This window comes from Epinephelus moara, chromosome 2, assembly GCF_006386435.1.
Source record: "Epinephelus moara isolate mb chromosome 2, YSFRI_EMoa_1.0, whole genome shotgun sequence".
In the NCBI taxonomy this organism is placed as follows: Eukaryota; Metazoa; Chordata; class Actinopteri; order Perciformes; family Serranidae; genus Epinephelus; species Epinephelus moara.
The window spans coordinates 5,336,620-5,349,771 of record NC_065507.1 but is presented as its reverse complement, the minus strand read 5'-3'; the positions used below and the strand labels follow the sequence as shown (position 1 = coordinate 5,349,771).

At 41.7% G+C, this 13,152-nt stretch overlaps 1 protein-coding gene across 12 annotated transcripts in view; it reads right to left on the bottom strand.

Annotated features, from left to right (window-relative positions):
* The window catches only part of phldb1b (pleckstrin homology-like domain, family B, member 1b), a 164,546-nt gene that overhangs the window by 8,538 nt on the left and 142,856 nt on the right, over positions 1-13,152 (bottom strand). For all 12 annotated transcript variants that reach the window (XM_050066795.1, XM_050066822.1, XM_050066839.1 and 9 more), the window contains 5 exons: positions 11,350-11,692; positions 8,209-8,299; positions 5,967-6,113; positions 5,369-5,588; positions 1,387-1,472 (listed from right to left, as the gene is read on the bottom strand). In XM_050066795.1, the coding sequence (XP_049922752.1) occupies positions 1,387-1,472; positions 5,369-5,588; positions 5,967-6,113; positions 8,209-8,299; positions 11,350-11,692 (887 nt within the window). The remainder of the gene's footprint in view (positions 1-1,386; positions 1,473-5,368; positions 5,589-5,966; positions 6,114-8,208; positions 8,300-11,349; positions 11,693-13,152) is intronic.

Sequence of the window (13,152 nt, the reverse complement as noted above, 5' to 3'; positions counted from 1 at the left end):
AATTCCTGAGTTGTGGCCAAAAAGGTCTGTGACCTAACACTTCATCGTGTTATCCTATTAGACATTTGTGTAAATTTTGTCATAGTCAGCGCATTAATTCCTAAATTATAGCCAAAAGCATGTTTTGTTAGGTCATAGTGACCTTGACCTTGAAAGTCAATGTCAATGGCACGGAGGCATAACTAGAGTTGGGTCCATTGATCAAATGTCTCCCCTTCTGTTCCTGAGTTATGGCCAGAAAAGAGTTTTATGCAGAATATTATGATGTCACAGTGAAGTTGACCTTTGACCTTTTGGATATTACATGTCATCACTTCATTATTTTATCCTGTTAGACATGTGTTAAATTTTGTCATATTTAGCGCATGAATTCCTAAATATGGCCAAAAACATGTTTTGTGAGGTCACAGTGACCTTTGACTTTTGACCTTTGACCACTAAAATCAAATTAGTTCATCCTTGAGTCCAAGTAAATATTTGTGCCAAATTTGAAGAAATTCCCTGAAGGTGTTCTTGAGATATCGTGTACATGAGAATGCCACGGGTGAAGTCACAGTGACTTTGACCACCAAATTTAAATCAGTTCAACCTTGACTCAAAGTGGACGTTTGTGCCAAATTTGAAGAAATTCTCTCAGAGTTCTTGAGATATCACATTTACAAGAATGAGACAGGTGCAAAGTCTGACTTTTGATCTTGATTTTTGACTTTTGACCACCAAAATGTAATCAGTTCTTCCTTGAGTCAAGGGAAAGTTTGTGCCAAATTTTAAGAAAACTTCCTCAAGGCATTCTCGAGATATCACGTTCACGAGAATGGGACGGACAGATGGAGAGATGGACAAACCAAAATCATAATGCCACCGGCCACGACTATCACCAGTGTGGACGAGTAAAATGAATCAAGGGCACTTCCTCTCCTTCACAGACACATCTACATAAGCAGCTTCTTGTTTTCTAACCACTTGACTGGTTTATACTGGGAACACTGGGATGGACGGGGGGATCAAGCAGGATTAGCAATTCAAATTACAAACTCACACAAGAATCAAACTGGTGCACTGTCTTAAGCATGCATCACCAACCACTGAGCTTGTTACCCCTCCTCACAATACACAGTCTATGGTTTGGACACACAGGGTTCAGTGGGGTTAGATGGGAGAACTGGGAGAACTGGGAGCGTGATACATACACTGGTCAAATTCAAGTTGAAAAATCCCTTCTGTAACAGCAGCCGGCCAAAGCAACAGCACAAACAGGGAGAAAAGAAGCAAAGCAGAGAGTGTGCAGAGACATGTTTTAAATGAAAGAGAATGCAGGATGAAGATAAACAAACTGAGAAACAGATGAGAGAAAACGAGTGTTTTCAAAGTCCACTGACGACGTACCTTTGTGGCACTGCGGAGGTGATCATAATAGACCTCTTCTATTGCCTGGAAGTAGATCACACCCTTCAGCTTGGTCTCATGTTTGTCTGTGGGAGGGAAAAATAACGTGGGTTTGGTCAGAGACTAAAATATATTGACAAAGACAGACGCATCGCTTCCATGTCACCTAAAATAACGACAGGGGGAACACGCGATACGGTCATTAAAAAAAAGGAGCAGAAATCAAACTTTGATCATGACCAATTTATGGTTTGCGATGATGGATGGAAAAAGACAACCACAGCACTTTTTCCTCTGTTTTTAAAACCAATGGCGCTCTCATTGTATTTTCAGACTTGACTGCATTCTTACGCTACTCTGGTACATCATTGCAGTTTGTTTCATCAGCCACTGCAGAACTGCAGTGAGGAACCGGTGGGGAACTCAACACCCCTCTCTACCTCCAGGCACAAACACTCCACAAGCCAACTTAAGAGTAGTAGGTAGAAACGCAGCGCTTCATTTCGAGGAATAACACTTTCCTTTTAATACGCAGCTATTATCTGCTAATGACCTCTTTAGCATTCAAATAGCCCTGCATTTGCATCTCATTTGACTGCATCTAAATTACCAAAACTCCGGTTGTGGCTGAGGTTGATTAACGTGGATTAGCAGCACTCATGACTTATGCTTGTCACCTCTCCTTTCCCCATTGTTCAAGGTCAAGAGACAAGGGCAAGCGGTGCATCTCAATCAGCCTCCTCAGAGAGCGCAGCGCTGTGCGCATTTTAACTACTGCCAAAGTAATCTCAGTACACCTCCTCACCCTGGCTCACTTTCAACAAGGTACGCTTTAAGCAGCTTTAAGCAGAACCTTCTGAGGACTTCAAAGGCCTGACAGCGAGCAAGTGTCCCAGGGCTCGCAGCACAAGATCAAATTACACGACCGTGCAGGCTACATACTACATGTACTGCTGCTGCTCAAGGTCTGGAGGACGCACGTTCTGTCTGTCACTCATCCACGCCGGCAAATTTCTGCCACTTTACATGTTAAATGTTGAAGCTTAACGCTGCTGCTTTACCATTTTTCAGCTGTGACCTCTGATATATATTTTCATACAGTTGATGGAAAAAACCTGGGCTTCCCCACACACAGTCTTCCATCACACACACGAGGGTTGCAAAGCCATGGCACAAATTAAGGCATCAGTGTTAAAAATCAAATATATACTGTGATAATATATTAATAATAATAATGATAATAAAACACTGACAGGAGACATTTTGTACATTAGGGTTAAGTACATTTTGCTGAGGTGACTTTTTCAATACAGGACTTTACGTCACTATAAGGTATTTATATATTGCAGTGTAAGTAAAAAAGGATCTGAGTTCCTCCTCCACCGCTGAATACAATCCAAATAGTGCTGTTAATCCTAAGGACTTTCCTTAATAAATGATTTGTAACATTTACATTAAATAAACTGATTTACTGTGATTAAAAAACATACATATATTCTTACACTATATATCAAATGTGTTTTTTCTTCAATCAAAGCTCTCATCAACATGTCACATATTCTCCAACAGTTTTGTTTTGCCGATGAAACATATAAAGATGGCGAGGCCTAAACAGATTAAACACATTAAATATAATTATTACCTCCGCCAAGGAGGTTATGTTTTCGCTGGCGTTGGTCTGTTTGTCTGTTTATCTGCAAAATAACTCGAAAAGTTCTGAACAAATTTTGATGAAGGGTTGATAATGGGACAAGGAGCAGATGATAAAGTTTTGGTGGTGATCGGTTGAAGCGAAGTGGATAAAATAATAAAATGGCGGGAAATCCGAGCTGCTTGGCGGAGGTCTGCGCTCTCCGAGTGCTCTAGTTGAATAATGCTTCGCTTTGCTCGCTTCATTTCTAATGTCGCAGCCATGCACCATTCTGCTGATGGCTAGAATGTAAGAGGAGACTTCACATTGTTTATACTTCAGAATCAGATCTTTATTTGATCGGTTAAGTTTCCCATGCTCAAACAAATTCTGAACGACCTATTGATCAATCGTCAATTAATCATCCTTAAAGGCCCTGACACACCAAGCTGATGGTTGGCCATCGGTGAGGTGTGTCCCGCACAGTTGCTTACGCAGCACTTTATTGTTCTCCACACTTCTTCAACATTTCCTGGTTATATTTCCTTGTAATGGGTCACATGTCTCTTCACTAACCAATGAGAAGCTGGAAGGACTTAGACTGAGGTAAATGTGTGTGAGAATTACTGAGGCAGATCCAGTAAATTATTTAATTGTTTTTAACAATGCTGCTGCGAATTTTTAACATGTAAATAATAACTGTGAACGTAAAACTGTTTATAGCTAACTGTAAATATATTTTTAGCAAATTACTAAAACACATGAATTAACTTAACTTGTAAACCTTATAAGCTCATTAGCAGAAACGTTCCTTTGTGTTATTGTTCATTGCCGCACAATAAATATACTCTGTTCTTTCAACACTGGATTGTGTTGTTAACTGGCTAACTAGTGATAAGATGATCTTGCGGTTTTCCTTTTTGAATGACAATTTCAGACTGCAACCATCTGCTGGTGTGGAGTGATATTTCCCCTCATGCAGGTGCAGAACGTACGTGCTGGTTGCCTGTCAGCTGTAGTCTTTGTGGAGTGTTCATGTGCAACTTTTTGGTCGAGACACAGCAACGTCAGGGTGCCCAACATAGGGCCATCGTTGCCGCTAGTCGGTTCTGTATGTCTGGGCCTTAAATCCAACACCATAAACACTACTTTCTAGAACAGTGGTTCTCAAATTTTTTTCCAATAATGAACCTCCTTGAACTCACATTCACATTTTTTTAATTGAACTTATTATAGTATAATTTGTTTAGGAATTATACCAATAACATTAAAAGAAAAAAATCCCGTACCCATATTTGAGAAACACTGTTGTTATGTTGAATTGCATTCTGTTGTTAAGTGTTGCTTTTATTTTGTCAACACACCTTTATTACGTATATGGCAGGAAGCCCTCCATCTCCACACTCCACAAAAGAGGAACAAAGTAAAGGAGCCATTTCTATTTGTGTGTGTTTTCAAATTCACAGCCAATAAAATGCAGTATTTACCGTATTGGTCTGAATATAGGAGCATTTTTTTTCTTGAGATCAATCTTGAAAAGGTGTCATATCAATTTAAGAACTACACACATTAATGTATTCACAACATCAGATATTCTTTATGAGTGAAGACAGGACTGGTGTAACATCAGCTCCTTCAGAGAGTGTTGCATTATGGGTTGTTTGTAGCCTTAATGTTGCTAAGCTAAGTTAATAGTGTCCCTGTTGCAGTTAATCATCCCTGAGAGTGTTCAGACAGCCTGGTTTAACCTGCAGCAGTGTCTGAGGGCTGGTGATGTGATTTGCTGCCGCAGAGGAAATCAACTCCTGACCAGTGAAAATGTCGTCTTTACTGTAAAAAACCAAACCGGAGAGCGAATCATCTGTCAAACAGTCCAATTACCAGCGTCACAGAGTGTCCTGTTGAAGAGCTCAAACAGAGAAATTCATTCTGAGCGCTTCAGCAGCCTGACAGGAGAGGCTGTGACTGATGGATACGCTACACACACTTGTGAATCTGGCTGTGCTTTAATACAAGTGTGTATAAGTTTGACTTTAGGAGAGAAAAGGCTGCAAGAATGGGGACTGTGTTCTCCGTGGAATAATCTCAGAGAAACTTTTCCAAATAGACTGGTCTGACAGTGAGATGATTAGTCAGATGATTAAAATGTTAAAACGTTTAATAAAATCATTATAATTCTCATTTTATTTTGATATATTCATCATCCAACATGTATGTCCTTCTTTTACCTAGATCTGAACTCAAAAAAATGACTCTACTCAAACTACTCTGGGACGCGCATCGTAAAACTGTAACAGTAACGACCCTGCAGCACCAAACATTCAAAAAACATTGTGTCTCAACGCCTCTTACCGACATAGTAGGAGAAGGTCCTCTTGAGACGGTCGAAGACGAACCAGCGTTTCTTCCAGGACTTGATCTTGCCTCCCATCTTCACCAGGTAGCCCTTACACATCTTCTCCGTGAGGATGACATGATAGCACGTCTCCACGTTGTGGCCCGACGACTCAACGTGGGAACGCAGGTCGAACTCCTCCTTCCGGATGGGCAGGTAGCGAGTCATGGGACGGGCCTGGGCGGAGCAAAGCATTGGACAAAAACAGGAAGATAAACATCAAGCAGGAGGACGTATCATTACAGTGTTTATTTTAAAATGATGGAATATTCTGATATTCTGCACACGTGTGTAAAGACGTCTTATTTTTCACATCTTTTTCTGGTCCATGAAGAGACTGAGCGTCCTGTGATGGTGTAAATGCTCTTATACGTGTTTCAATTCTGAAGCAAAACTGGAAATAAGTTTACTTTGGTATGAAAATGGTCAAATTGAATGATATTGAATACTGGCACAAAATATAACCAAGCAGAAGCTTTGCTGTCAGAGTCGGGTCGGCAGACTCATTTTCCACTTTTCCACCATGCAGACTCAATTATGTGTCATTTTACTGACCTGAGAGAAGTTCTTGGCCCTCATCTTGACCTCCTTCTCCACGAGCTGCTGCCGATGGAAAGTTTCGTCTTGCAGTCTCTTCTCCGCCTCCTCCCTCCTCCTCCTCTCCTCCTCCAGCATCTGACGACGAGCCAGGCTCTCTCGTTCCTGGAGGAGAGAGCTTTCATTTAATATTTTTTTTGATCTGTGGAAAGGCTTTGCAGAGCATGCATGCTTCTTTTTTTCAGCAGGATTTCGGCTTCACATTCATACATTCATGTTCATTTGTCTCTGCTGAGAGCTGCTGGCCACCGTGCAGCTCCACCACACTGATCGATTCTTTAAACAAACCGCTTTTGGCTATGTGGAGAAGTAATAATCCACTGTGTAGACAGCAAACACACACATTCATATACAGACATGCAGAGGCCCTAAAGAAAACACAACATGCAGAAGGCAACCAGGAGGGGGAAATACAAATAAAACACACTGTGCTTAAAGTATCTTTGTCTTTTATAAAATCCTGACAGCAACACATCCTGCACACTGGCACAGCAATGTTTTGGTCCTCAGACCCTGAGCAGGTAACATATTCTGAAGGGTGCACACTGTTCCCTTATTTACATCCACACTTCCCTCACTTGTATCTCATCCTTACATCTGAGTCACCCCCACTGAAGACACGAGGAAGAGGTGTAAACAAAACATGTGAGGAGAAGGGGTTTGAGAAAACATGTTCTTGGAGAAGTGAGCTGTGTTTTACTTGAGTTGGTTTTGTTATTTGTCTGTTGGGGTGAAGCTCCAGTGATGCGATGTGGCATCAGAGCAGACAGATCAGCATCGACAACAGATTTCCAATAAAGAGGTGTGTCAGTTCAGTTAAACTCAAACTCAACTTCATGTTACACCTCTCACACAAAGATGCAGCCCAGAGTTCTGCACGTACCAAAACTGAAGCATAAAATAAATTAAATAAAAAATAAATTAATTAAATTACATTTTGTAAGACAAAAAATTACAGCAATAAAATGTAAAAAAAAAAAAAAATCAATAAATAAAGGTCAAGACCTTGTTTTTTCATGTTCACATACTGACTTCAAAACTTTTGTCTATCATTGAAGTTTTCAAAACAGCACACGTCTTTCTATTTTGTCCCTAATTGTGATGGCAAGAAAAGTGTTTTTGCAGAGCATTATGATGTCACAGTGAAGTTGACCTTTGACCTTTTGGATATAAAATGTCATCACTCAATCATTAAATCCTATTAGATGTTTGTGTGAAATTTTGCCATAAGTAGTAAATGAATTCCTGAGTTATGGCCAAAAACATGTTTTATGAGGTGATCTTTGACCCTTGACCAAGCAAATTAGAATCAGTTCATTCCTGAGTCCAAGTGGACGTTTGTGCCAAATTAAAAAAAAAAGGCATTTTTGAGATATGGCGGCCATGAGAATGAGACGGATGCACAGTGACCTTTAACCATCAATTCTTATCAGTTCACTCATGAGACCAAGTGGACCTTTGGGCCAAATTTGAAGAAATTCCCTCAAGGTGTTCTTGAGATATCGTATGTGTTTTGGGCCTGTGTGTAGCAGAGTGGAAAAAAATTAATTTTCCCCTCAAGAATTAATAAAGTATATCTTCTTCTATTAAAAAACGCATATGAAAAATACAGGCTTTGTGTGGAAAGGCCTTTAGGCTGTAACATTACTCCATTAAAGAATTTGTTGAGGTTTCATCTTGTGTGTCCTCGCTCATGTCTCCCTAGAGATCCCTTTTCACCAGTAAATAAGGGCATTATCATGAACCCACATCTCTGACATAACTTTATAAAATTCCTTAATGTTTTAACAAATTCATAATCAGATCTGTCTGCAAGGAGTTATTATGGGAAACAAGTCTGTTACCCCCTCACTCCAAACAACTGACCTAATACACAGAACTTGTTAAAAGGAGCTTCATCCATATTGTGAAGGAGTTCAGGAGTGATGCTCAGTGATAAGAAGTACAGCTTCAAGTCGAGCAGAGAATTGATCTTTGCAGTCGAAGCTTCTTCATCAGGACACAAAGACATAAAAATGTTTGAAACACAGAGGCCAATAAAAATGAATGAGAGCCCTGAGTTGCTTTTGTTCCAAATTCATGATCAATTTAAAGCTATTGACAGAAGCACCACAGGACCTCTCATCAGTCACTACTGTAGCTATGGATTCCGAATAATCAGCTTCTCGTACTGTAACACTGTCTTCTTTTGAAGTCTTACCCGCGATTCAATAAGTCTGGCTTTCTCCAGCTGCGCCTCCTTCAGCATTTTCTCCATCTCCTCAATCTTCAGCGCGTCCACTCCTCCGACACTGAAATGCAAAGACACGGTGTTACCACACAACATACAGGCCGACACGTTCAGATCCAGAGCAACGACTCGTACATCTAACAGCTACGTAGCAGCACATCAACTCAGTTAACCTTTTACTTCAAAGCAGGGTTCAAACAATATCTGTAGGGCAATTAAGCAGACAGTATTTGTGAATTCATTTCCCTACAGATCCGAGGGCAGCCTTGTGTTTCAGTGTTTACTCCAGACGTGTAAAAGTGAGGGAAAAAACAGTCAAAACACACTTGAAATCCCAGAGAACAACAACAACACCGATAATGACGATTAAACCTTTTAATGAATCACTTTACTGAAGGAAATCAGTGCAGCAGCAGCAGCGGATAAACGCTTCTGGCAGGTAAATGATTTAAAAAAAAAATGTATCTGTGAGGATCAGCAGGTGGAAATGTGATGAAATAAAGATGTCTTCTGTCTGTCTCTGTGTTCACCAACCTAACAATGTCTTGTGTATTTTCTTAACTGCCTAATTCTCTCTTTGACCACAGTTGCTATTGATTTCATTTAAGTTAAGTCTTAGTTTTCACAGCATGTTTCCTAGTTTTAGTTCAGTTACTTTAGTCAAAAGAAAACTTAGCTTCCATTTGCAGTATTATATTTGGCGGTATGGCTCTGTTTTGGGGCCTCTCTACCTTTCTTAGACCTATACAGAAAGCCTTAGGAGGAGAAAGCACACCTCTCTGCCCTTCCACACACATACAGAGAAGCCTATGGTGGAGACGACAAACCTCCCTGCCCTTCCACACACATACAGAGAAGCCTATGGAGGAGACAACAAACCTCCCTGCCCTTCCACACACATACAGAGAAGCCTATGGCGGAGACAGCAAACCTCCCTGCCCTTCCATGCGCCTACATGGAAAGCCTAAGGCAGGGAGAGCAGCAGTACTTTTCGTGTCCAATGCGATGCAATTGCGTCATGGCATCAACTCCTGGAATCGAAGTCCATTCAGTTTCTGTGGTTTAATATCACAAGAGCTGATGGGACTTCAGGCTGCCTCCTTTTATTCATTAGGAATATATTATAGCTAAAAAACTAAAACTTTGTAAAGTTAATTTACATTCATTTTTAATTCATTAGTTACTTCACCAGGCAACATCATTTCAGTTTCAGTCCCTCTCAAAGAATATCTATTTTATTCACTTTCAGTTTACGATAGAATTTTTCCATTTGAGTTTTCTATAATAACCCTGTTGGGAAGTGGAACGACAACTCATTAAAAAATCAAAACAAAAAGCCTTGAGTTTCTGATACGCTGCTGTCAGACTGTCAGTTCCTCCCTCAGGTCTCCACGGTGTGAAGTTCATTACAGAACAAGTCCCATTAAAGTCAGCTCAGAAACACGACTAATTGTTTTTATAATTTGACTCCTGAGAGCAATAAAATGTGTCTGAACAATAGGTGCAGCTGAGAGCATGCTGTGGTGAACACTGTCGGAGTGCAGCACACAGCTGGGCCACATTAACAGATGGTACAAATTAGCCGACCTGTGGACAGAGACTTTACCTGGTGGGAGCAGCAGAGCTGTCTGAGTGTCTTCTGACTGCGTTTGCCTGTGTTTGTTAGGGTCTGAATCGTAATTTGAAAGCACTGCCTGATGTTCTTGGCACAAATGCATTTATATTTATAATACCATTAGTGCACTATCTTTTGTGAATCCATTCTTGTTGAATTCGCCCGTGTGTCAAATAACACAGGCCCTCAATTAAATGATGCAATCTAATAACAGCAAAACATAAAGAATAAATCTCTCAGTAAAGAAATTAAACAAGCGGAGGACAGTGAGCCTAATTTGCTCAACATACACACTGACATAAGAGATTAAAGATAATGTGACTATGACTGTGAAGAATTCCCTCTGTCTCCTCTGACCACGGCTGTCTCCCGGATGCACAGGGCGCACTGAATACAGAGAGCTATGAGGAGAAAGCATCGGATGGTTCATGTTAGCCCCAAATCTAATCTTTTTATTTGATACTAGAGGAGATGATTCACCAACAGAGACACCGCCGTTTGGTACCTGTCAGGCTGATGGAGGAACGTTTTCAGGTAAACTTTTTAAAGATATTTTCGGGTATTTTTAGCCTTTAATGGACAGGACGGACAAGCATGAAGGGGGGAGAGAGAGGGAGTGACATGCAGCAAAGGGCCACAGGCTGGAGTCGAACCCGGGCCGCTGCGGCAACAGCCTTGTACATGGGGCGCCTGCTCTACCACTAAGCCACCGACGCCCCTTCAGGTAAACTTTCTAAATTAAGATTGTTTAAGCTGTGTGCTTTTAGCTGCTGGTAATGTTAACAACTATTAGTTAACTTAATATATAATTGTCAACAGTGCACAGTGCATCTTGGGATAGGCTAAGGATTCATATTTTGCATCCTCCAAATTCTGGGAAAGAAGGCCGCATTTAAAGGAGCCTTTGAAATGGGACAGCCTTGGTCGCGCCGATGTGGCGCAGTCGGTCGTCAAATGGAGCCGTCGAAGGCTGCAGCCGCTGAATTGAGACACAGCTACTGATGTCTTTTGTTCTTTGTTCAGTGAATTAATATTCACGAATGTTAATCGTGGCAACTGTCGCCTGTTAAAGCATTTTTAGCACCTCGTTCCCAGCCTTTCAATACTGTATTGTTGTCATTCATCTGTGCCATTAAGGCTATGGTGAACACATTTTGCTTTCATCCTCTTTGTTTTATTGTTTCCCAGAAACCATTTGTCAGTCATGTCAGTCATCAATCATCAATACCTGTTACCTGTGGATAACATTCACTTGCCTTGCTGTAACCCCCTGCCTATATTCAATACTAATTCTGAACTGTAAAATCTGGACTCTGCCTGTGTTTATAAGTGAAGCCAGTGAGTGGGATTCAAGTTACCCAGCCAATGCAAATTGTTTTCTATTCTACCTTACTTGGTCAACGCACACAGTGATGTAAAAGATTAAAGATATTAATATATTAAGATGATTATACAATAGAGCACAAAAGTTGACCGTGTGTGTGTCTTCATGTTACCTGGACATGTTATCTGGTGAGCAGGCCGAGTTGTTCCCCGTGGACACGCTGGTGTCCATGCTGTCGGAGCTCTCCAGGCTCAGGGTGTCGTAGGGCTGCTCCCCGGCTGACGGGGGCTGGTGGTGCAGGATGGAGTGGTGGACCAGAGGGCCGGGGCCTGCGGAGCTGTGGCTCAGCGCGGGGCTATAGGACATGATCGGGGAGTAGGAGGGCGACGAGGAGGACGAAGTCATGAGGTGGGGCTGCGAGCCGTGGAGCGCCTCCCACTGACACTGAGCCTCCACCGCCGCTCTCTGTTTGAGCTCGGCCAGACGTCGACGCTGCTCTTCAATCACCTGCTGACCTGGAGGGAGGAGGGTGGGTGACGATCAGTGGAGGGTCTGATTTTAAACCAACGTGGAACTTTCAACCTGCAAACTACTCCATCAACAAGTCAGCAGAGGTCCGTTTGTTTCCTACAGAGCAGGAGATCACCACGCTTAAATCAACATGCTCACTGTAGAGTTGGTCACCCCAAGCATCCAACTGAAGAACCACTAAATGCACAACCATCATCAGCACCAGCCCACAGACTACAGACCATAAACCATGCACCACACATACAAGTATGTGCTCTCTCTGTAACACAAGCTGGAAGATAATTGCAAAAAATACCCCGCAAATTCCCGTCACCACAAACTTCAGTATCTATCCAACTTCTCACTTCTCAAACCCATGCTGCTGTGCACCTGATAATGGGCACACACACATCTGAAAAGAAGTGCCCAGGTCGATAACTGAAGGAGGAGCTCAGTGAATGCTGAACATGCAAGATTTATTCTCCACCAGCAGGAACATTCATAGAAGATTGATGGGAGAAGAAAGACTGCTCGATGTTACAGACAAAAGGAAAGATGAAAAGGAATGTTCGGGGGAGAGGAGTTAATGACACACCAGAGATGAAGAGACTGAGAGGGGAGGATGAGGAGAGCAGGGTTAGGTGAAAACAGGGTCTGAAATTAACAGCTGCCAAGTGTCAAGTTCTGGTAAACGTTACCTTTGATGGATGAATCAATAAAAGTAAGCTGCCAGACCGGCTTAGGTTTTGGATAAGACTTGAATCTTTTAGGTGCACACAGACTTTGGTGCTCGGCTATGTTGAAGCAGGGTCCTGACTGGCTGCCTGCGATGCTCTCTGCTCTGCTTCTCTTTAGTCTGGATGGTTAATTAGCCATATGGCAGATTAAAGGAACATTTCACCCCCCAAATGACCATTTATGTATCAGTTACTCACCTTGTGTTACATTGAAATTGGGAAGAAAACTTTTTTTATCTTGCATGCCTTCACAGTGAACAAAGAATCTAGAAATGGAGAAAAGGCTTTATAAATGGAAGTCATAGGGGTCCACGTTTAACAACAGAAAAACTGCATCAAAACATTTGTTTACAAGCTCTCACGCAACTCATGTGGTGTAATCCAAGTCTCATTTATCCAGTCGTACAATCAGTGCTTTCCAGAGAGCCGTTTTTTTGACAGGGAACTGAATGGAAAGGGAAATTTATTTGTGCTCTCTTCAAAACCAGACTCCATTTACAAAAGCAGTAATTCTACCTTGCTGAACACAGGAGCTGCTTTGATCTGTAGTTTGTTTGTGTTGTTGTGTGACTTCAGTGTTTTAAATGGTTAGCTCAGATTCACCAAAGTCACACATAAACACAAACTAACTACCAGATTGAAGCAGCAGTAGACCAGCAACTCCTGTGTTCAGCAAGGTAAAATAACTGTTTTTGTCAGTGCAGTCTGGCTTTGAAGAGAGCGTAGAT